Source organism: Tachypleus tridentatus, chromosome 6, assembly GCF_004210375.1.
Source record: "Tachypleus tridentatus isolate NWPU-2018 chromosome 6, ASM421037v1, whole genome shotgun sequence".
Taxonomy (NCBI): Eukaryota; Metazoa; Arthropoda; class Merostomata; order Xiphosura; family Limulidae; genus Tachypleus; species Tachypleus tridentatus.
The window spans coordinates 168,717,809-168,742,285 of NC_134830.1; the positions used below are offsets into that span (position 1 = coordinate 168,717,809).

The following is a 24,477-nucleotide window of genomic DNA, read 5'->3' on the forward strand; positions in this document are numbered from 1 at the left end:
TATTTCTATAGTTTCCCTCAGTCACCTATTTGAATTAAAATCCCTTACAACTTATTCAAGTTTACATTGTCTAAAACTAACATAAATAATGCAATCTTTTTTCACAAACAGTTTGAGCTTTGTTTACAATAGTAGAGCTAATCTAAAAACACAATCAATTTTACAGTTAGTTTATTCTCGATTTTATATCACATTGATAACATGAATATCCTTCCCAGTATTTTACAAAGAATGGATCATGTTTCATATTAGCTAAAAATAGGTAACGTTAGAAACCAATCCAGCTTTAATAAATAATTAATTCTATTTCACATTATCAGGAAGAGGTAACATAAAATCCAACTTAGATTTTTTTGCAACTGACATAAAACCAAGTTATATCACACAACCAACTAATCATCGTTCCCATTCGTAAAGATAAGATAAAACCAAACCCATGCCTAATTGATATTTGACGCGTGATGGAAACAACATGGCATTCAGTCGACTTTTACAACTAACTGATACGTGTTGAGCTGAATAGAAATATAATATCCAGCCAGAGTTCTACAAATTATTGATTTTTGTTCTATATTATTACTAAAATCATGCTAGCTGATTACACTTAACACACAGTCAATCCAGGTTGTTTTTATTTAATTATATTTTAAGGCATTCTTCAACCTTTATACGTTGTTAATTAAGCTTTAAGACTGCAGTGCAGGCTTACAGTGGGTAATTCTAGTTAGTTCGTTTCGAAATACACAGGCCAGGTTTATGATGCCCTTCATAACATTAGATACATTGTTCAGGCTTCCATAGGTCCATAAGATAAGGCATATTTTAAATACTATGTAAGTTTAAGCTGGTTGGTTTGGACTTAAAGTATAGTTTAAGATCATGTTGGTTAGTTAAATTTTACATGTTTTGAGAGCATTACTATAAGTGTGCTGAAGATTACTGGATTTTATGACAGTGTTTAGGTTTTACCAAACATTACCTCTGATTAGCTTTTAAGACATTATGCAAGTTTACTATATGTTCATACAACTTTTTTTTAACTTTTAAAGTTTGTTTAAAAGTATAATGGAATTTCCCATAAAGGCAACTATATACTGTCTACTGCTGTAATTAGTTATTTTGTTTTCAAGGCATTATTTTGGCATTTTACAATCATGTTTTTGATGCTTAAGTAAGTTTAAGGCATTGTTAAGTTTTATTATGGATTCGTACGGACTAGTCAAGGTATATTTATGATTTAGGTTTACTGTAGATTTATTGTGGTTCATTGAGTCTTAAGGTGGAAGCTTTTAATGATTCTTTTATTTTTTAAGTCATCGTTTGGGATGGTTACTGTTAAATTTCAAATTCTTACCACATCTACTGTGTTTTCAGTCTTGTTATTTAAATTTCCAATTTTCACTCAAGTCTAATTTCCTGTGAAAAGTTTTAAGTGAAAAACAAAAAAAAACATCACTGGAGTTGTTTTTATTCATTAAAAGGATCTTATATCAGAATCAAAGATTATTTGAAAAATAAAGTTAATACACTGCTTTTAAATTAAAAATTGTATAAATTTTGAAATTATTTATACCACTCTTGCAATTCGATCAAAAAATTAATTCTATGTTCCAGTCACTATAAAGATAAGTTAAATTAAAAATAAGATATAATTTTCTAATTCTTGATCGAGAAACGATTTAGCAATGAAAATATAAGTTTCATATTTTTAAGGAAATAATAAATGGTTTTGAAGCATGAATAAAATACAAAAAAAATAAAAAAATAATGTTTTTTAAATACATATCCATCAATTCTTAGTAGAAAACCACATTAGAACTATCTTATAAAAACAGTAAGATTAAGTAATGAATTGTTAATATATTCTTTACAATATCGGAGGAATTGACATCATTTTAGAAAAAAATATCAAAAATATTTTTTGCTTGTAATTCATACTTGAAAACAAATATGACATTAAAATAATAAATAGCACTGAGTTTTTCTTTTATCATTCCTCTTTCCTAAAATTAGTATAAACAAAATAACAAAAAGAGTTCATATTGTTTGATCTCTTTAAAAATAATATTCTGTGATCGGCACAATTTTGTACCATTCTTACAAAACGTTTGTTTTTTTTTGCCACAGGTTTGGCTTTTATTTTCACAGTACGTTGCATCATTGATAACTAAAGCATTAAAATATATTTGTATAGTTTTAAACATTAACTGGAAAACTATTAACTTCAGTTGTTCAAATTTAACAAAGCTTTATTAACAGCATTAAATTTCAAACCATATATGATCTAATGAATTCAAGTCCTTCGAAGCTAATTGTCCCATGCTTTTCTCAGTTAGGCTTCATAGAAGCAGTTCATTAGTTTAACCTAAGGTTTTAATATTAATGATACAGAAAGAAACATTAAATATAAAATATTTATTTCTGTTGTCAAGATAAATGCGATGACAGCTTCTAGATTATTTGCAGATAAATATAAGTCAATTTCAAATGAAGACATTATAAAATAAACACGGAATTACATAGCACTTGCTTAAGGAAAAAAAAAAGTTACTCAATTTATCATAAATAAGAAGTGTTGACGATAAGAGAGGAATTACATTATATATGCTGATGATCATTTTACGATCATTTGCGTTATCACAGACTAGTGGTGTATTCCAGAACTAAAACTGTTAGCTAGAGTTCATTATTTCGAATAAATCTATTTCCCTCTGAATTTTTACCAGAATAACGATGTCGAATTTTTCCATAAGCACCTGAAAAGAGAACAAAAAAACAATTACTAACCAAGAGGCACAGATTAATCTTTTACAAAATAACTAGTTTGATGTTATAATATTTTACAACACACAACATAATTTTCAGCTGCTACAATAAATGAATAACATTATTTTCTAGTTTGAAAATACAAGAAGAGAGCTATTGCAAAGAAACTAAATTTGTTTAATGGCATAATTACAATTAGTAAAGTTACGCTAATTTATATTAACCAGTTCACTCAAATAATTAACACTATTATAAAAAAATATATGATTTTAAATGAAAATGACTTACACGTACGACTATTCTCTAGTGGGGTGTTTTTAGGTAATGGAGAAAACCCACTGTTTTCGCCTTTATGATTTTCCACAGCCTCCTCACACTATCAAACAAATTTATTTTATAGTTTAATTCAATAAAAGAAATTGTTTCAAATAATTAAATTTTAACTCAAATATTTTTCCATTAAAAATTATTTTGATCTGTAGAAAATTTTAATTTAATAGCAAGTAATTTTGTGCAAAGAAAATAAATTACTTTTGTATAACAAAAATTTATTACATTTATTACATTAGTACATCTCTTCTCAAAAATTGTATTTATTTTTTCCCATTTTTAAAAATACCATGATTCACAAGAACGCTTACACTAACTGTGTTGTTCATCGTCGGGAATCGAACCTCGGATTCTAGCATTGTAAAACCTTAAACTCGCTGCTGTCCCATTGAGAAACTCACAAGATATAAAATATTGTAAAAGTATTAAACTGATAATTTTTTCAAATTAAAATTTTTAAACATTATAATGTTTATTTGTTTTTGAATTTCACACATAGTTACTCGAGGGCTATCTGTGCTAGCCGTCCCTAATTTAGCAGTGTAAGACTAGTCATTACCATCCACCGCCTAATCTTGAGCTACTCTTTTACCAACGAATAGTGGGATTAACCGTCACATTATAACTTCCCCACGGTTGGGAGGGCAAGCATGTTTGGCGCGACGGGGATGCGAACCCGCGACCCTCAGATTACAAGTCGCACGCCTTAACACGCTTGGCCATGCCGGACTCTAAATATTATAAAAAATACGTAATAAACGTGAGTAATATTTTTGCTGTGAGTGACACTTTAGCAACACTTGGTAAGGAAATAACGATTTCATAGTCCGAAATTAAAAGTATATTAATCTAACGCAAACTAAAACAAGTCTTATTCATTTCACCATTGTAACTTATTTCTAAACGACATTTTATCTTGCAATTGTTTCACAAAAAAACCTGACAAATTTTCAGAAATTGAATTTATTCTATATTAGTCTGAAAATATTTTGTTAAAATACGAGGTTTAGTATAGTTCTCTTAACTTTAGTTTTGCGTAAACCTTTATTGTAGCCTTAGTAGTTTCTGGATAGTTTGTTTGTCTTTAAATTTCGCGCAAAACTACACGAGGGCTATCTGCGCTAGCCGTCCCTAATTTAGCAGTGTAAGGCTTTGCTGCTGTCTCTTGAGCTACTCTTTCACAAACAAATAGTGGAATTAACGCCCCCATAGCTGAAAGGGTGAGCATATTTCGTATGACGGGGAGTCGAGCTCCTCAACCCCCTGACCATGCTGGGCTAGGTAATTTGTAACAGAATTATTGAATAAAATTGAAAAAAATGATAAGGGTATCTAGTTTTAATTTAATTTAGCCCTAGTTTCAACATAAAACATGGTATTCTTTGATGTACAAAGTATATTCTACAAAATCCATTCTATAAAGTTTCATGGCTCGGCATGGCCAAGAGTGTTAAGACGTTCGACTCGTAATCCGAGGGTCGCAGGTTCGAATCCCGCTTACACCAAAAATGCTCGCCCTTTCAGCCGTGGGGGCGTTAAAATGTGACGGTCAATTCGTTGGTAAAAGAGTAGCCCAAGAGTTGGCGGTGGGTGGTGTTGACTACCTGCCTTCCCTCTAGTCACACACTGCTAAATTAGGGACGGCTAGCGCAGATAGCCCTCGAGTAGCTTTGCGCGAAATTCAAAACAAACAAAGTTTCATCATAAAACACGGTATTCTTTGATATACAAAGTATATTCTACAAAGTTTCATCTTAAAACACGGTATTCTTTGATATACAAAGTATATTCTACAAGGTCCATTCTACAAAGTTTCATCATAAAACACGGTATTCTTTGACATACAAAGTATATTCTACAAAGTTTCATCTTAAAACACGGTATTCTTTGATATACAAAGTATATTCTACAAGGTCCATTCTACAAAGTTTCATCATAAAACACGGTATTCTTTGACATACAAAGTATATTCTACAAAGTTTCATCTTAAAACACGGTATTCTTTGATATACAAAGTATATTCTACAAAGTCCATTCTACAAAGTTTCATCATAAAACACGGTATTCTTTGACATACAAAGTATATTCTACAAAGTTTCATCTTAAAACACGGTATTCTTTGATATACAAAGTATATTCTACAAGGTCCATTCTACAAAGTTTCATCATAAAACACGGTATTCTTTGAGATACAAAGTATATTCTACAAAGTTTCATCTTAAAACACGGTATTCTTTGATATACAAAGTATATTCTACAAGGTCCATTCTACAAAGTTTCATCATAAAACACGGTATTCTTTGACATACAAAGTATATTCTACAAAGTCCATTCTACAAAGTTTCATCATAAAACACGGTATTCTTTGATATACAATGTATATTCTACAAAGTTTCATCTTAAAACACGGTATTCTTTGATATACAAAGTATATTCTACAAAGTCCATTCTATAAAGTTTCATCATAAAACACGGTATTCTTTGATATACAAAGTGTATTCTACAAAGTCCATTCTACAAAGTTTCATCTTAAAACACGGTATTCTTTGATATACAAAGTGTATTCTACAAAGTCCATTCTACAAAGTTTCATCTTAAAACACGGTATTCTTTGATATACAATGTATATTCTACAAAGTTTCATCATAAAACACGGTATTCTTTGATATACAAAGTATATTCTACAAGGTCCATTCTACAAAGTTTCATCATAAAACACGGTATTCTTTGATATACAATGTATATTCTACAAAGTTTCATCATAAAACACGGTATTCTTTGACATACAAAGTATATTCTACAAAGTCCATTCTACAAAGTTTCATCATAAAACACGGTATTCTTTGACATACAAAGTATATTCTACAAAGTTTCATCATAAAACACGGTATTCTTTGACATACAAAGTATATTCTACAAAGTCCATTCTACAAAGTTTCATCATAAAACACGGTATTCTTTGACATACAAAGTATATTCTACAAAGTCCATTCTACAAAGTTTCATCATAAAACACGGTATTCTTTGACATACAAAGTATATTCTACAAAGTCCATTCTACAAAGTTTCATCATAAAACACGGTATTCTTTGACATACAAAGTATATTCTACAAAGTCCATTCTACAAAGTTTCATCATAAAACACGGTATTCTTTGATATAGAAAGTATATTCTACAAAATAAAATCCATATTATCGTCACTCACCCAGTCGAGAATTTCCGGTCGGGCTACCTTCATTAAAAAACCAATTCTCTGTGCTTCCTGTATTTCACGGTTCCTGACGCGAGTCGAGTCCAGAAATTTCAGTTTGGGCAGTTTATGAATTACGTAGTACCTAAAAAAATAATACAATCAGATCATTAATATGAATGTTATACATAAGTGAATGTAGTGAAGAGGCGAGTACTTGGATTTCTGAGGATGTAGTTAGCAGTTACGATTATTACATTAAGAATTCGTTAACACACATTTTCGTCGCTTACTTTATAACTTAATGAATTTAAGGAAAGTTACGAAACATTTTTTTTCGGTAGTAATGTACCGTTTCGGTCTTTGTTTCTCAACAAAGAATAAAGCGGAAGTAGAACATTTCAGGCAACTTTCTCATCCTTTAGTCACGGTCTATTTCTCTTCAAATTTGACTATCATATAAAAAGGTTGATTAAGTTAATTGGATAACGTTCTTTCTAAGTGGGAGCTGTGGTTCGTGCTAAGCTATGATGTATGTAAACCTATCAGCATATTCAACAAATCGTGCATAAAACAAAAATGGTTCTTTTATTAAAAATTATTGATATTGTTTGTTGTTCTTTTTTTTTTAATTTCGCGCAAAGCTACGCGAAAACTATCTGCTCTAGCCGTCCCTAATTTAGCAGTGTAAGACTAGAGGGAAGGCAGCTAGTCATCATCATCCGCCACCAACTCTTGGGCTACTTTTTTACCATGTGTACCCCGCTAATACAGCGGTTAGGCTAATAATTTACAACTCTAAATCAAACGAATAGTGGGATTGACCGTCTCATTATAACGCTCCCACGGCTGAAAGGGCGAGCATGTTTGGTGCGACAGGGACTCGAACCGCGACCCTCGGATTACGAGTCGAACACCTTAACCCACCTGGCCATGCCGGACCCCTCTTGTGATAACATAAAATCTGTTTGAGATGATCATCCTTTTTTGTTGTTGCCGACAAGAAACAGTCGAAACTTTCTTATAAGACAAGAATGTAGTGTCCACTCACCTATATCTCTGGTAGTCTTCTTCATCCTTGTCACTGCTCGTTAACTGATCTGGACAGGCAGGGTTTCCAAGGAGACTAAGATATGACAGATTAGGATAACATCTCGCTAACTGAATCAATAGTTTATCCAAGTCTTTGAACTGCAACACAGCAACAAACAAGTTATTAATGTCGTTTTATGAATAGTAAATGATGGAAAGCAATCACCAGTTCAGTGAAGTAGCACCAGATTGAACGTCTTTCATTAATACAGGTTTGATGAAGAGAAAAATTCTGTTAAACTTTGACAGAAAAGTCGAACAACATTAAAAAATATTATTTATTTTCCCTTAAAAAAAAGTAATGTTAAATTACCAACTGAATATTTTGGTGTGATAAAATTAGTAATCTATATTTGTTATCCACAGTGATTGGCCGTTGTGTGGAGGATTACAATGCAAGAGTTTCGTGGTTTAGTGATAAGTTTCATTACTTACAATATAAAGGATTTCAGGGTTCAATATTGGTTCAACGGTGTGCTTGGTGGCTAATAATGAAAGATTTAGGGGCTAGATGTTAGTTCAACAGTAAGATTTGTGGCTTAAATTACAGGATTTCGAAGTTTAATATTGATTCAGCTGTTAGTAATTTTAAAAACTAGTTTTATTGTAAAGTTACTTTTGTCGCTTAAACCGGTGAAATTAAAAATAATTTCTGACCTATGCAAGTGAAAGAGGAAGTTCGATCAAAGTTGTTTTTTTTTATTTCTGAATGTGATGCAAAACTACCAATTTTAGTCAGTAGAGTCTGTAATTAATAGAAATAAACAAATATCAATCACTGAATAGTGTAATGTATCATGGTCTGTAAGAAAATACGGGCAATTATATGACAGAAGTTTTTGGAACAATAAATTGTTCCTGCTTGTTTGATTAAAATGCTAACCAGACCGGAACAAGAACCTACATTCTTTAAAATAGGTTGAGCAACTTATGAATGGACTTTCCTGGAAATAAACACAAACACCACAATATGGAATTGGATATCAAAGAATGTCAAAGTTTTCTTAACAGCCATTAACAATGTTTTAAGACTATATCCTGTAAAGAACTGAATATTGTCTAGTGGCGTGTTTATAATTAACTGAATAACTTGAATATAAGGCTTCAATAATCATGAATTTTATATTTAATTTACCTTAAATAATTTAAAATAAAGTTAAAGTAAGAAAACATTGGTAAAATGTTTGGAAAATATTTTTCAGGTACCTTTTGCCCAATAGTGTTATGGATATTTCACGATGTGAGATTCGCTATAAACTCCTGAGACAAGAGTATATGGTTTTATCATTATTGATCTTACTAACTGCTGACTTTTTTAATAATCAAAGCATTTTATTATATCGTTAAGCATTTCTCTATTCAAAAATGGTCTGGTGAAAAAAAAAGCTCAATAAATGGTTTGTAATGCTAGACCTGTAGGTTACAATATACCGAAACGAACACATAGACGTTCAGTGGTAGTTGTTAACCTTGAAAAATATTCAACAAAAAATGTTTTGGAACCAGAATTAAACCTTTTATATTATAATTATTTATGATTTCCTGATCTGTTTTATGTATAATTTACAATCTACCCATCAAAGCAAATGTTGTACAAAAGTCGCCTGACAGACAAACATGTTCTTGGAATTCACTTTTTAATGAAATAGACCTCAACACTTTGCTGGTTAAAAAGGGAACGCTACTTAAGGTTCAGGCCCGGCATGACCAAGCGTGCGACTCGTAATTCGAGGGTCGCGGGTTCGCATCCCCGTCGCGTCAAACATGCTCGCCCTTTCAGCCGTGAGGGCGTTATAATGTTAGGGTCAATCCCACTATTCGTTGGTAAAGGAATAGCTTAAGAGTTGGCGGTGGGTGGTGATGACTAGCTGCTTTCCCTCTAGTCTTACACTGCTAAATTAGGGACGGCGAGCACAGATAGCCCTCGAGTAGCTTTGTGCGAAATTCAAAAACAAACAAACAAAACTTAAAGTTCAAATTTGTTTCACAATCATTAAAACATTTTAGCAGTAGCAGTTTCCGTTGTATGTTGAAGAATATTCCACAGAATGTGGATCACGTGTAGTAGCTGTTTTCTGTTGCATGTTAAAGACTAGTCCACAGAACATGGGCCACGTGTAATAGCTGTTTTCTGTTGCATGTTAAAGACTAGTCCACAGAACATGGGCCACGTGTAGTAGCTGTTTTCTGTTGCATATTGATTCAAATATGTCTGAATAATTTTAATCTTTCTAATTCTTCTCAAACAGACGATCTTCGATATTTGTTTTAAATGCACATACAACAATTATTTGTGTTTTTTAATTTCGCACAAAGCTACTCAGGGGCTATCTGCGCTACATACTACAATATCTTGTATCAAAAACCTGAAAAATGAAACTGTACTCCATGCAATGACATCATGCTATTAAGTCCAGATCAGGACGTTAGCTTCAAGAAGTCCAGGATATAAATAATAAGTAAACAATAAAACTTTCAAAACCTGTTTAGATGGAGTTCCAAACCTTAAAGAAATTGCCTTTTGTACAAAACCTTATATTCTGTTTTTAAAAACTTTGTTTGATGAATAATTTTTGTTTTATTCATTTGTTCGTGTGTTTAGCACAAAGCTCCAGAATGGGCTATCTGCTGTCCATTTTAGGAAAACGAAACCACTAAGAGTTTGTAAGCTTACCACTAGCCCGTAGTGAAACAAACCGTTCAACACAACACAAGAGAAAAATTGAAGAAACTCCTAAAGATTTATACCAGTACAATATTATTGATAAAGCTCCTAGATTTAGACTACTACATTATTGTTGAAGAAGCTCCTAAAGATTTAGACTAGTATAATATTATTGAAGAAGCTCCTAAAGATTTAGACTAGTACAATATTATTATAGAAGCTACTAAAGATTTAGACTATTACAATATTGTTGGAAAAGATCCTAAAGATTTATACTAGTGCATTATTGTTGAAAAAAACTCCTAAAGATTTAGACTAGTTCAACACTTTTGAAGAAGTTCATAAAGATTTAGACCAGTACAATATTGTTGAAGAAGCTCCTAACGGTTTAGACTAGTACAATACCGTTCAGGAAGCTTCTAAAGATTTAGACTAGTACAACATTGTTGAACAAGCTCCTAAAGATTTAGACGAGTACAATATTGTTGAAGAAGCTCCTAAAGAATTATATTAATATAATATTGTTGAAGAAGCTCCTGAAGATTTGTATTAGTACAATATTATTATTGTTGAAGAAGCTCCTGAAGATTTGTATTAGTACAATATTGTTGAAGAAGCTCCTGAAGATTTGTATTAGTACAATATTGTTGAAGAAGCTCCTAAAGAATTATATTAATATAATATTGTTGAAGAAGCTTCTAAAGATTTAGACTAATAAAATATAGTTGAAGAATCCCCTGAAGATTTGTATTAGTACAATATTGTTGAAGAAGCTCCTAAAGAATTATATTAATATAATATTGTTGAAGAAGCTTCTAAAGATTTAGACTAATAAAATATAGTTGAAGAATCTCCTGAAGATTTGTATTAGTACAATATTGTTGAAGAAGCTCCTGAAGATTTGTATTAGTACAATATTGTTGAAGAATCTCCTGAAGATTTGTATTAGTACAATATTGTTGAAGAAGCTCCTAAAGGTTTAGACTAGTACAATGTTGTTGCAATTTCTTAACAGTATGTTTCACAGTAAAAAGCATAATCAAACTGCATTTCGTAACATAATTGAAATAACGTTTGTACAATTATCTCCTAAAACAATTTTGTATATCCTGTAATATGTGTAGTAAGTACACCCTAAATATATCCTGTAATATGTGTAGTAAGTACACCCTAAATGGTAGCTGTAATATGTGTAGTAAGTACACCCTAAATGGTAACTGTAATATGTGTAGTAAGTACACCCTAAATGGTAACTGTAAAGCAAGAAAAGTAATATTTGTTTCAAAAAGACAAGCTTTATAGTACGAGGTTACAGGACATGAAAACATCCAGTGCTTAAGACATTCTTTTAGGATTATTTCTGTTTCGGTAGCAAAGTCAGATTATTACATGACGTATCGTGTGCTTTCAAGCCGCCTCTTAGTGACTTAAGGAGACAGAAATACTTTCAACAAGCTACACTGAACTCTTGTAATCATTTCGTTATCCTAAGACATTCTACAATCGTGTACACTACACTTTCGAACAGTTTCTAAGTATTAAAAAAAATACATTTCCAACGAAGCTTGATTTTGACCGGTATTATCAAGTAGTAAAAGCGTTGCAGTAAATGATTCCTACCCTATGAACACTGAAATGAATTAGAAATTGTTTAAAGTATCCAAATTTATAAAACTTCACACACGAGAGAGAAACATGAAAAGTGATCGTAAAACACAAACAAAACGTTGTCTTGGTATACCTTGTTCTTGTTGACAGATAAAGTCTGGAGATTGGGATTTTGACAAAAAGATACATCATCTTCCAGGTCGTTGTTGTCAAGAACTAATTCTTCCAAAGCAGTAAACTGATCTAAAGTCTCAAGGCACCTGTTATTTACAGAGAACGAGTGATCAAAACAGTGTGAATTTCAGGGATCCCTTGTGCATGATAACACAAACACAGATGATCAATTGGTTATGATCAGGTGGTTCACAACACAAGGAACTCTGCTAAAACAATACTTCGTATTCTAAAAAATAAATAAGCTGAGAGCAGATTTATTCTAATAGTTCTCTTAGTTATAAGTTTATGTAAGTGTTTTACAAAAGTGTTGTATTTGAAAAATTGATATAACACTTTACAGAAGGAAGAAAAACTGTAAGAAAAGTCAAAAGTTAAATTTCAGTATTCTACTAAAAATGGATATTGAAAGAGCTTTCATTGATCGATCTCTGACTATCGTATTTTCTTACGTTACTCCTGAAGAGAAGGTGTAAACAAATTACAGATGACTTAAACCACTAGACAGTTGCTTACTACAAAAACGTTATTTGCTCACAAAGAAGCCACTCACAAATGTTTTGTTCTGATAATAAGATATTACAATTCATATAAAAAAGTAATTATTAGTTCAATTGATTAACTTAATAGGTATATTATATTTTGGTTATGTGAGATATTGGCGTGTTAGAGGCCCCAAAATGTTGACACGGCTGTCTTGAATTCTAAACTGGTAACTGGAACGATGTCGACCAACCAGCACCAACACGACTAATCTTAATTAATCGAACAGTGAGACTGACTGTCACTTTCATAACTCGTCTACAGCTCAAACTGAAAAGCGTGTTCAGTGGCATATTGCGTACTTAAACATGAGAATAATGGTACAGAAATTTAAATATATAAAAACTAACCTTCTCAAATTAACATTAAAATCACCAAGACGACGTGCGACAGAGGTTCAGGCAGATCTTGAAACTGATTTCTATCAGCCAAGGTTAAGTTAAAGAATATTCTATGGCATTTCACCAAAACTAAACTAGAGTAAGAACTTCATTAAAAACGTTTTTAAAGAAGATTTGCGTTTGTATCGTTTCTCTTAGTTTCGATGGAAGAAGTTAGTTGGGAATCCAGTGATGTTTTTTTCAAGGTTTTGTTTGCACGCAAAGTTGTCAAAAAATACTAAACTACCGAAGAAGATTAATTTAAAACCACAATTTTGCTAACATGAGCATAAATGGTGACATCTATATAAGTATTGTTGTTAAATGTTTGTTTTTTTAGTTTCGCGCAAAGCTACACGAGAACTATCTGCGCTAGCCGTCTCTAATTTAGCAGTGTAAGACTAGTTACCACCATCCACCGCCAAATCTTGGGTTAATCTTTTTACCAACGAATAGCGGGATTAACCGTCACATTATAACACCCACACAGCTGAAAGGGTGAGCATGTTTGCTGTGACGGGGATTTGAACCCACCAACCTCAGATTACGAATCGAGTGCCTTAACCACCTGGCCATGCCGGACCTGTTGTTGAATGAAACACAGATTCATGTGTTGTGGGTTAAAACTCATGTCTAACGTCACTTTTGTTATAAATGGTTACCAATTGACATATACAAAACATTAATATTATGTTAGTCTTAACATGCTTTACAATAAGTTTCAGGTATCAGCACAGTGCTCTGTCCTAAGCTCACTTTAAATGACTTACTTTTATATTTCTTCAGTATTAAATGTTTCGAAAGGATGAATTTTACAGTTTTTGATGCAATGAGAAAACAAAGTAAAACATAAATAGATACAGACCAATAATTCTTTAATTAATTACGCACATTTTCTTAAACTAAGCAAATATTAATTATTGATAAACTAGATTTATAGAGACCAACTCTCAGATAAGTATCGAAATTAAAACTATATTTATATACAACAGCCTTTTAAATGCTTTCCAAATGACTGTTAATTACACCAACTTGTTTTCGCAGCTTGTTTTACAGGATATAGGCACTGATTGTTAATTACACCAACTTGTTTTCGCAGCTTGTTTTACAGGATATAGACACTGACTGTTAATTACACCAACTTGTTTTCGCAGCTTGTTTTACAGGATATAGGCACTGACTGTTAATTACACCAACTTGTTTTCGCAGCTTGTTTTACAGGATATAGGCACTGACTGTTAATTACACCAACTTGTTTTCGCAGCTTGTTTTACAGGATATAGGCACTGACTGTTAATTACACCAACTTGTTTTCGCAGCTTGTTTTACAGGATATAGGCACTGACTGTTAATTACACCAACTTGTTTTCGCAGCTTGTTTTACAGGATATAGGCACTGACTGTTAATTACACCAACTTATTTTCGCAGCTTGTTTTACAGGATATAGGCACTAATAAATGTAAACTGGTTGATTGCTATCTGTACGTTGTTGAACAGCGATCAGAGCATAAAATATAAATGTTCTCAAATATTACACCATAGTAGATAGTGCAACTAGATTTAAGAGAGGGTTAAGTTAAGCCTAAACTTTATATACTTGCATGGTTTATCTACTGAACTATATACAGAACAAAATTCCATTCATATAATAGTAAACAATACATGTACCTTAAAGCATTAAAACTAACGTCCAATCTTCTCACCAGAGGGCCGTACGTAGTCCCTAAAATAGGAGGTATTTTATAGCAGTCTTGTCCAATGTAAGAGAGCTGAAAGAAGATAGTATTCAATATTAGAAACTTCCACATACAAATCCAAGAATACATAGAAACTTCCATATACAAATTCAAGAATACATAGAAACTTCCATATACTAATCCAAGAATACATAGAAACTTCCATATACTAATCCAAGAATACATAGAAACTTCCATATACAAATTCAAGAATACATAGAAACTTCAATATACAAATCCAAGAATACAACACCAAATAATGGAATTAAAAATACACTGTTAATCTGTTATCACTAGTTATAACAATCGAACAAATTAAGATTTAGTTCACTGTCACAGATTAGGAAGCATATAAAAAATACATTATTTTCAGGTTGGACATGAAACTTAATGGTATAAGATATCTAACGCTATTAATATCATGAAACAGTATATGTTGACAGCAGAAAAAAATAACAGTGGCAGTAATTGGCAAAACAGAAAATTTAGAACTTATATTCATTTTTGCCCCATTACACGTGCCATAAATTAATGTTAGATACAATGAAACAAATTAGTTTACACTAAACAATTATTATATATGTATTTTCAAGACTCTGATTGTCCTTACACCATTATATGTGCCTTTGATTAATGTTGAATATACTGACTGAAAGTGTTACAAGTATATATATATATATATATATAATAAAGTGTTTAGTTTTTCTTGATTAGGAGAAACCCACTTGAAATAAAATGTATTTCAGAACGGCTGGTACGGTTATTAACACTTCTATTGATAAAGAAAGAACACGTTTCGACCTTCCTTAGTCACCTTGAGATTAAGAAAGAAAAAGACCTCGGAAGGTTGAAACGTTGTTCTCTCCATATCAATAAAAGTGTTAATACCCATACCAGCCTTTCTGAGATACAAGTGTTTAGTTTACACTATACAAGTATATATATATATATATTCACGAAATTATGGTTGTTTCCTGTATGAATATTAAATTAGTGTAAGAAAATATATTCATGGCCCTCTATGGGTGTGAAAACTGTATATATACATACAGACTTTAACGCCATTTTCAGAACTGCATAAATATTTCACAATAAAAATTAACTGAATAGAGATATAGACCCGTTCGTGATTGTAAGGGCTTGGAACTGGCTTTACCATAACTGTGGGAACGTAATATAAATCTAATTACGTCTATGAAGAGAGTATTAATTTTATTATAACTATGAAAACTGGTTTGGTTTGTTTTGAATTTCGCGCAAAGCTACTCGAGAGTTATCTGCGCTAGCCGTCCCTAATTTAGCAGTGTAAGATTAGACGGAATGCAACTAGTCATCACCACCCACGGCCAACTCTTGGGCTACTCTTTTTTTACCAGTGAATAGTGGGATTGACCTAACATCACAACACCCCCACGGCTGAAAGGGCAAGCATGTTTGGACTTATGGGGATTCGAACCTCGACCTTCAGATTACGAGTCGAGTGCCTTAATCACTATGAAAGTGCCTATGAAAACTGAAAATTTGTTGTTGGTTTTTTTTTTTGTTTGTTTTGGAATTTCGCACAAAGCTACTCGAGGGCTATCTGTGCTCGCCGTCCCTAATTTAGCAGTGTAAGACTAGAGGGAAGGCAGCCAGTCATCACCACCCATCGCCAACTCTTGGGCTACTCTTTTACTAACGAATAGTGAGATTGACCGTCACATTATAACGCCCACACGGCTGGGAGGGCAAGCATGTTTGGCGCGACGCGGATGCAAACCCGCGACCCTCAGATTACGAGTTGCACGCCTTAACACGCTTGGCCATGCCGGGCCAAAACTGAACATAATTATATCTATCAACCTGACTATTGATTTTAGTATGACAATGAGGACTAAATATGAATATAATAATGACTGTGGAAAATGAATACATATTCTATGAAGACTGTAATGCATCTGAATATTAATATGTTGTATTTACTCGTATTGATATAATATTGTGTTAAAACATTTTATATCTCTGTATTTTATGAGAGGGGTTTCGCTTTTTTGACTTCAATAATGTTCTAAACTGTATCTTACGAAATATATAATAAGAAAAACGACCTGGTTTGGCTTTAAGATCATAATTTATAACACAGGTTAAATATGTATCTGATGGACACAATAATCATATTAAAACAAACGTAACCTTAACAAATATTTAACGACATTGAATATACAACAGTAATAGGTATCTAGCTTAGCTGTTTTATATCTGGTAGATACTCCCAATTTGTTACAATAAGAATACTAAAAATAGTATGAAACCGTAATCATCTACCAGTTTCGTTTTCACTCCAATATCTGATCAGATATAACCGCTGTTCTTACCCAGCATTTATTAGCACTAAGTAATTTATAATTTACTAACGATTAATTCAATCATCTGCTCTAAAGACAAATTAAGCAGAAAAGGTTCATTGCAAGACCATTATGTTTACGTCCCCATGAGTCTTTGAGAGTAAGACAATCATGACTGTGACTCCAGAAATTGTTGAGAGTAAAACCTTGTAATCGTAATAAAAGGAACTGTTGAAAAAACAACCATTATGCTTATGATCCCTGGAACTGTTAAAATTAAGACCATCATTACTGTGAGTGAAGGAACTGTTGAGTGTAAAAACCTTATAATCATAATACCAGGAACTGCTGGTAGTAACACCATTATAATCGCGATCTCATTGTGGTAATTGCTTGTTAATCTCGCAACCCGAATAAGTAGCAAGCCGACATATTTTTCTCTGAAAATTAGACAGTTTTCATTTATCAAATAAGCTTTATTTTTCAACAATTAGAGTTACGTTAAATCGAATCTTTAGTTTAAAATTCCATGTTTATTTATCTTAGTTATAATTTTAATAACTAATATTTTCCTGATTTTCAACGTATTTGCTATGAATTGAAACACTTTTGAAGAAATGGCGTCTTCATGATTGTTTTAAAAAAAGGCTATGGAGGGATAGCAGTAATATTATTACTATTGCAACTTATCTTTGAAGTTTTTATTTTTCAACAATTAATGATTGATAACACTAAAATTACTATTATAGCAACTTATTTTTTTGAGTTTTTATTTCTCAACAATTAATGACTGACTGGTAACACTAAAATTACTCTTATTACAACTTATTTTTTATTCAAGAATTAATGACTGGTAACAGCAAGATAATTATTATTGCAACTTTTTTGAGTTTTTATTTCTCAAGAATTAATGACTGGTAACAACACTAAAATTACTATTATTGCAACTCATTTCTTCAGTTTTTATTTCTCAACAATTAACGGTTAATATTCACGAAAGCTTACACAAAAAATATTTTAGCATGTTGTTTAATAAAGTGAAAAATTTATTTTTTTAATTAGACATACTTAGTTTACCAAACAGATACAACTTTCGTTCACCAGTTGCAAAATGAAATCGATATAACTGGTTATCAAAATGAAGTAATTATAATTTTCTGTGTGTCACAGCAAGTATTTACGTAACAGTATTTGTTTAGTCAAGTGTGGTAGGAGAGATTAACACTTAGTGAAACCTATTTTTACATATATTTACGGACAATCTAATCACTGATACAATAACATAGTAAAACTAATAATTTTAAATAAGTACCTCAGAAGTAGCATTGGATTGTTTGCTTATTACTTGTTAGACTTGTCATTATGTAACTTCTATAATATTTAAGCGATACGTTTATGTCTCTCTCTTGTATTTATTGTCGCAAGTTCCCTAAATGACAGAATAAAAACAAAATTGTAGTTTAGTTGACCCAGATTGTTAGATCATTCAGGCAATTTCTTTAGTGACATGCTTTGGCCGGCAGATGGACAAAATGTTTCATCATAAATATAAATAATGGGCCAATAAATCACCCTGTTTAAAGCAGCAGCGTACTCACTAAGAAAAAAAAAAGTTTCCAACTGATGTAACTAATTCTGATAACACGAGACGATAAACAAAAATACACCATAAAGCTGACACTTACAGTCCAATCCAAACTGGTTGATCAATCTTAGAATAGAACTTTTATAACAAAACCCCTATTATTTAGATTAATTAGGTTAGGTTAGATAATTGGAGATTTCAGTTAAAGCTGTACTTTGTTTCCACAAGCATTTACTTTCAACAAATTAACAAAACTTTATAAAATATACTTTTCACGATATAATGTATTTATAAATTCATACAGAAGATTTCACCTAAGCTTAAGTGACTACACTCTGGGTTACTGTTTATTTTTCACTTTCACTTCAATTTCTTAACCCTTAAATTACAGATTTGTACATAAGTTTCTTATTACTGCTAACTTTCACGAATTGTATCAGATTTAGCAGTTTTAACCTGTTATAATTCTAACTCTGATCTAATGACACAATTAATTTGTGACATTAATTATTTTTTATGCAAAATATAAAGTCGTTTTTAATAATAAGTGATAAATCTCATTCCACTATTTTTGTCATTTTTGTGTGGCTTATGTTATGAGGGCTCATGCAATCAAACCGATGATATTTAAATAGACATTATGGTTCATGGAAAGTCGAGAAAAAAAAGTTTAAAATCCCAAAAGGGGTCTAGAATGGTTTCAGTTGTCAGTTAAATTATCACTTTTAACATACTCTCCCTTTTATTTTTACTGTTTCATTATGTAAGTTTAGTGTTACCATTTTCAGGGGACTTTACAAATCAAACTGTGTTTTCGAATACCAAAAACGACTAGGTAGCATACCTTATGGCTTTATTCAAATGTCAGAAATGTTCTATTACTGATCGTGACCCGGCATGGCCAAGCGCGTTAAGGCTTGCGACTCGTAATCTGAGGGTCGCGGGTTCGCATCCCCGTCGCGCCAAACATGCTTGCCCTTTCAGCCGTGGGGGCGTTATAATGTGACGGTCAATCCCACTATTTGTTGGTAAAAGAGTAGCCCAAGAGTTGGCGGTGGGTGGTGATGACTAGCTGCCTTCCCTCTAGTCTTACACTGCTAAATTAGGGACGGCTAGCACAGATAGCCCTCTAGTAGCTTTGTGCGAAATTCAAAAACAAACATATTACTGATCGTACTGGTTATCTACTGACCCTAATTTAAAACGTTAATAAGTAACATTTAACTTATAACTTTTAATTATTTATATATTTTGATAAGTTTGGTTTGCGCTATCCGTCCCTAATTTAGCAGCGTAAGATTACAGGGAAGGCAACTAGTCATCACCACCCACCGCCAACTCTTGGGCTACTCTTTTACCAAGGAATAGTGGGATTGACCGTCACATTATAACGCCTCCACGGCTGAAATGGCGAGCATGTCTGGTGTGACGGGGATTCGAACCCGTGACAATCCAATTACGATGCCGGGCCATTTTGATAAGTATCTGCTTCATGTACTTAATATTTCATAATTACTAACCTACTCAAGATATAAAACATCGTCTGTACTGTGATAAAAAATGAAACTTGGATGGCCACACTTTATTACAAATAAATTATTTTGTAAGAAAGCAATATTAAAGAACAGTATGTTTACTAGTTACGGTTTAAACATCGAAATATGTCGAAGCATTAGAAACAAATTGGCATCACATTTGTGATTGTAAAAAAGCAAACTGTACTTTTTTCACACTTTTTTAATTTGCTTGTTTCGCATGTGAAATCATAGCATGTTAAGTAACTTTTAAGACGGTCTAACATGTTTCCGAATTAGCTTATTTTATGAAGATGCTCAAATTAACACACACACACACAAAGAATGACAAAAGTGTTTACGATGGAAAATATCTATTTCAAAACATGATCACCAACTAAAGGTATTTCATCTCATAAAGTAAGGTTTTCTCTCAGTTAATATAGTAAATAAAATGTAATTCTCGAAGGCTCCGGCATGTCCAAGTGGTTAAGGCATTCCACTCGTAATTTGAGGGTCGCGGGTTTTGCTCACCCTGCCAGCCGTGGAGGCGTTATAATGTGACGGTCAATCCCACTATTTGTTGGTAAAATAGTAGCCTAAGAGTTGATGGTTGGTGGTAACGACTAGCTGTTTTCCCTCTAGTCTTACACTACTAAATTAGAAACGGCTAGCGTAGATAGACATCGTGTAGCTTTGCGCGAAATTCAAACCAAACCAAACATCTCGAAATACATTTCGGTAGCGACGTTTTTGAAGGTTGGAAGGGTGAATGAATTAACTGTGATACAATATATTAAAGGTAAAAAAAGTCAGTTAACTGTACAATCAAATGAACCAAGTTATTTTACATTTAATATTTTATAGCTCAGCTAAATGGCCATGTTTATCTCATCGTTAATGTTTCACAAAACAGATTCACCTCTCTTACATCAAAACAATGAACACGAAGTTGGGTGACTCACCTCTACTGAAACTGTGACATTTTCTGTTGTGCGATACGACACAATAGAAAGATGTGACACCCTGATTCCGTTTGAAGAAGGAAATAATTCCATTATACTCCAAGAATCACTCTTAATTTTGTGTTTTGATGCATTCCTTTCCAACAAACTCTAGCAACTGTTTAATTTTGTTAATTTAAGTCCTTAGTCGACAAATAATTCAATAAATAGTTTGTTTTTCCTCTTCGGTCCACAGTTTCAATTATAAACTGCTGTCCTCGGATTCAATGTAATAAAACTAGTTACTCAAAAGAGGCCCTCTTCAAGGATTTTCTGGGATCACGTGACTTTCTGGTTAGAGGTAACATGATCACACCATAGACCTTTAAAAGATACCTTACAGCTGTAGAAAGAATAGAAAACGACAATGCATATGCTTGTAAAGCTCACATATGACCGAACTGTTCACCCAGAAATCCAATGTTTTGGATTTCTTCAAAGCGTAAAGCATCCTGAATTACGTTATACAAAAATGCTTCAGAAGTTTACTGAATTATTTATAGAAAGATCAAAAAGGTTTAAATGGTGGATCGAGTTTCTATTATCTTTGCTCCACTAAAATCGTTTCTTTTATTCATCATAAATGAATAAATGCGAAACATTTCTAGAACCTGTAGGGGTTGCTGAGTGGTTGGTTTTGTTTTGTTTTAGATGGAAATTTAGAAGTACCACATGAACAGTCAGAGCTTGGTAACAAATATTTCTGATTCAAAAGGTCCATAATTTGCAAGTAAACTTAGTTTTTATCTTTTACCACAAAATATCTTTGGGTCCCCTTCTAGTCTGTTAGAATTTCATATCAATGTTGCCACAATATATTTGTTCTTATCAAATATGCTACAGAGCAACTTTCAAATATTTAAATATATTTTGTTTTTAATCCCATAATATGGATAGGTGCATTATTCAAAAAATAAAGAATCCAGATGATGGTGAACACTCAGAAAATAAAGATAATTTAATTTATTCGGGTATTACTGCCGAAAATAGAATGGCGCGAGACTGGAAAACCGTGAAACGTTTAACGAAAGTTGGGAGTTGAAATTTGCAGTGATTGAGGCAAATAATAAGCCAGTGTGTCTTTTGTGTAACAAAATTTTTAGGAATAATAAAAAATAATGATTTAAAAATAAAAAAATGACATTCTTCAAAAGATAAATAATTTGCAATTAGGTCGAAGAACAATTGTCCACAGAATGCTAGAGTTAGCAAAATACATAGATAATCAGTTGCTTGAACAACTAAAAGACTGTTTGTATTTTTCTTTAGCACTAGATGAGTCAACAGATGTTAGTGACACTGTACAGTTGATATTTTGGGTTCGATATGTAACTTTATATCTTCAAGTGAGGGAAGAAATGCTTGGCCTTTGTGGATTACGAGATCAAACATGTTGAAAAAACATCTTTTAAAAATTTCTTGAAATGTCCAAAACCTCAATCTGGATTTAAAAAAAAAAAAAAGGTTTCTGTCACAACACGGCGCTCCCGCCATGACTGGCGTGAAATTGGGATTTGTTTCTCTTTTGAAGCAGCATTTAATTGAAAATAATGTGAAGTCCAAGCTGCCATCTTTCCATTGCATTTTGCATCAAGAAAATTTATATGCTGAGATGTCTAACAGTGATGAATTGAAAAATTTGATGGACATTGTTGTAAAAATTGTGAATTATATTAGAAGTGGAAGCTCTCTCATCCATCGACAGTTTGTTGAGTCTTTGAAGAAAAGCAGTGACTGTACTTTTAATGATCTTACTGATTATTCAAATGTAAGATGGTTAAGTTGAGGAAAAAGCTTGGAACGATTTGCTTCCTTATTTCCTCAAATAAAAGTGTATCTTGTTGAAAAAGGTAAAATTCAAAATGCGACATGATGGCTCTCTTGAATAATTTGAATAAGAAACTTCAGGGAAGAGGTAAAATAATAAGCGAGCAATCACAGTCTATTCATAAATTTCCATTAAAGCTAAACCTCCTTGCGTAACAATTACAAAAGAATACTTTGACACATTTTACAAAGTTGAATAGTTTTCTAGAAAATAATAAGGACTATGATTTCTTTGATGCTAAAAATGATCTCTGTGTAAAGTGGATCAAAAATCTGTCTCAAAAATTTGAATCAAGTAGTTCCGAATTTAAAAATTTGCAATTGATATTTGAATTTTTACATGATCCCTTTCAATTTAACTTAGGAAATTTCAGTAAAGAAATTACATCTTTTCTGGCTTTGGATAAGTGTGGATTTGAAGACGAGATGCTTATCCTGTAAAGTGTAGAACACATAAATGGTAAACAAAAATGTTCCATTATAGAGATGTGTCTCACTCTTCCGAAAAATGAGAGTTTTCCAAATTTAAAGATAGCAATTTCAAAATTATTTTCCATGTTTGGATCCACATGAGCGTGTGAGTCAACGTTTTCAACGCTATGTGTTCTCAAGTCTAGATACAAATCCTGGCTTACTGACATAAATTTAGAGGCAGAGCTAAGATGCTCATTGAGCATAGATATTAAGCCGAATTTCACAAAACTTGTTGATGAAAACCCCCATTGAAGGTTTGTTGAAATGCAATTATTTTGATTAAACTAACATCTTTCGAATTTTAGTTTTTTTTAATAGTGTGGCCAACGCTGGTTTCATTAGCCACAGTTGTGGCCACTATGAAAAATACGGTGACTACCCCTGTACTAAGTAATTTAGTTTGGATTTAACCTGAATCTAAAATTATTATATTTTTTAAAGAAATAATATACTTACTTATTTGTTACATCATGTAAAAATTAGCTTATGACTTATAAAAATACGATTATTGGCATTTTGCTTACAGTTTGTTTGTTTGTTTTTGTTTTTTGGAATTTCGCACAAAGCTACTCGAGGGCTATCTGTGCTAGCCGTCCCTAATTTAGCTTATGACTAGTCATCACCAAAAATACCAACGATAGTATTGGTCACATTATAACGCCCCACGGCTTACAGATGTTTGGCGCGGCTCGGGCGCGAATTTGCTTACAGAGAATGCCTGTTACCGTGATTTTGGTTCGTAAGTTAGCTTCTAGAGCCTCAAATTTTAACAGTTAAAGTTATATATTAACTGATAACCCCTGCTCAAAAACGCATCTAAATACATGAAAATATTACATACAACTGACCACAGCTAAGATTTGACAAACCAAGTTTTCGCAAGTTTTTGTACTTGAACATTTTATATACTTAAAGAACCAAATATCTCGTGACATTTCATTGGGTGGTTATTAAGTAACTCAAAACGACGAACATCTGTTCACCACAACAAAAAAACTTACAAACTTATTGAAACACGCAAACAAAATTAGCATAAACAAAATCAGTCTAGACCTTGTCTTGCTCATTTTGTTTCCTTTAAGTACAACATGAATCGTTTCTTACCTGACCGTCATTCCACAGTAAAGCACCTTCACGTAGCTGAATTTCGCGGATTTTGTGGAAGCAAGGTGCTGTATTTTGGTTTGTTGTCGCGTTCGCCATATTGTTTGCTCGTCTTGACAAGCAGGTAAAACGTCCTTGAGATTCTCAAACCTGTTTCCC

The 24,477-nt window shown here is 32.4% G+C and overlaps 1 protein-coding gene across 2 annotated transcripts; it reads right to left on the minus strand.

The window, feature by feature from the left end:
• On the minus strand, positions 1-24,477 carry LOC143254410 (leucine-rich melanocyte differentiation-associated protein-like). Of its 2 annotated transcripts, none has more exons than XM_076509530.1 (7): positions 24,319-24,477; positions 14,419-14,519; positions 11,786-11,912; positions 7,339-7,478; positions 6,303-6,432; positions 3,055-3,142; positions 1-2,756 (listed from the first exon to the last, which is right to left on the minus strand). In XM_076509530.1, exons 1-7 carry the CDS (start codon positions 24,415-24,417, stop codon positions 2,677-2,679), a joined length of 765 nt encoding a protein of 254 aa, XP_076365645.1. In that variant the 5' UTR covers positions 24,418-24,477; the 3' UTR covers positions 1-2,676. The 2 variants fall into 2 exon arrangements, with proteins under 2 accessions (XP_076365645.1, XP_076365646.1); XM_076509531.1 differs by lacking the exon at positions 24,319-24,477 and adding an exon at positions 20,875-21,127.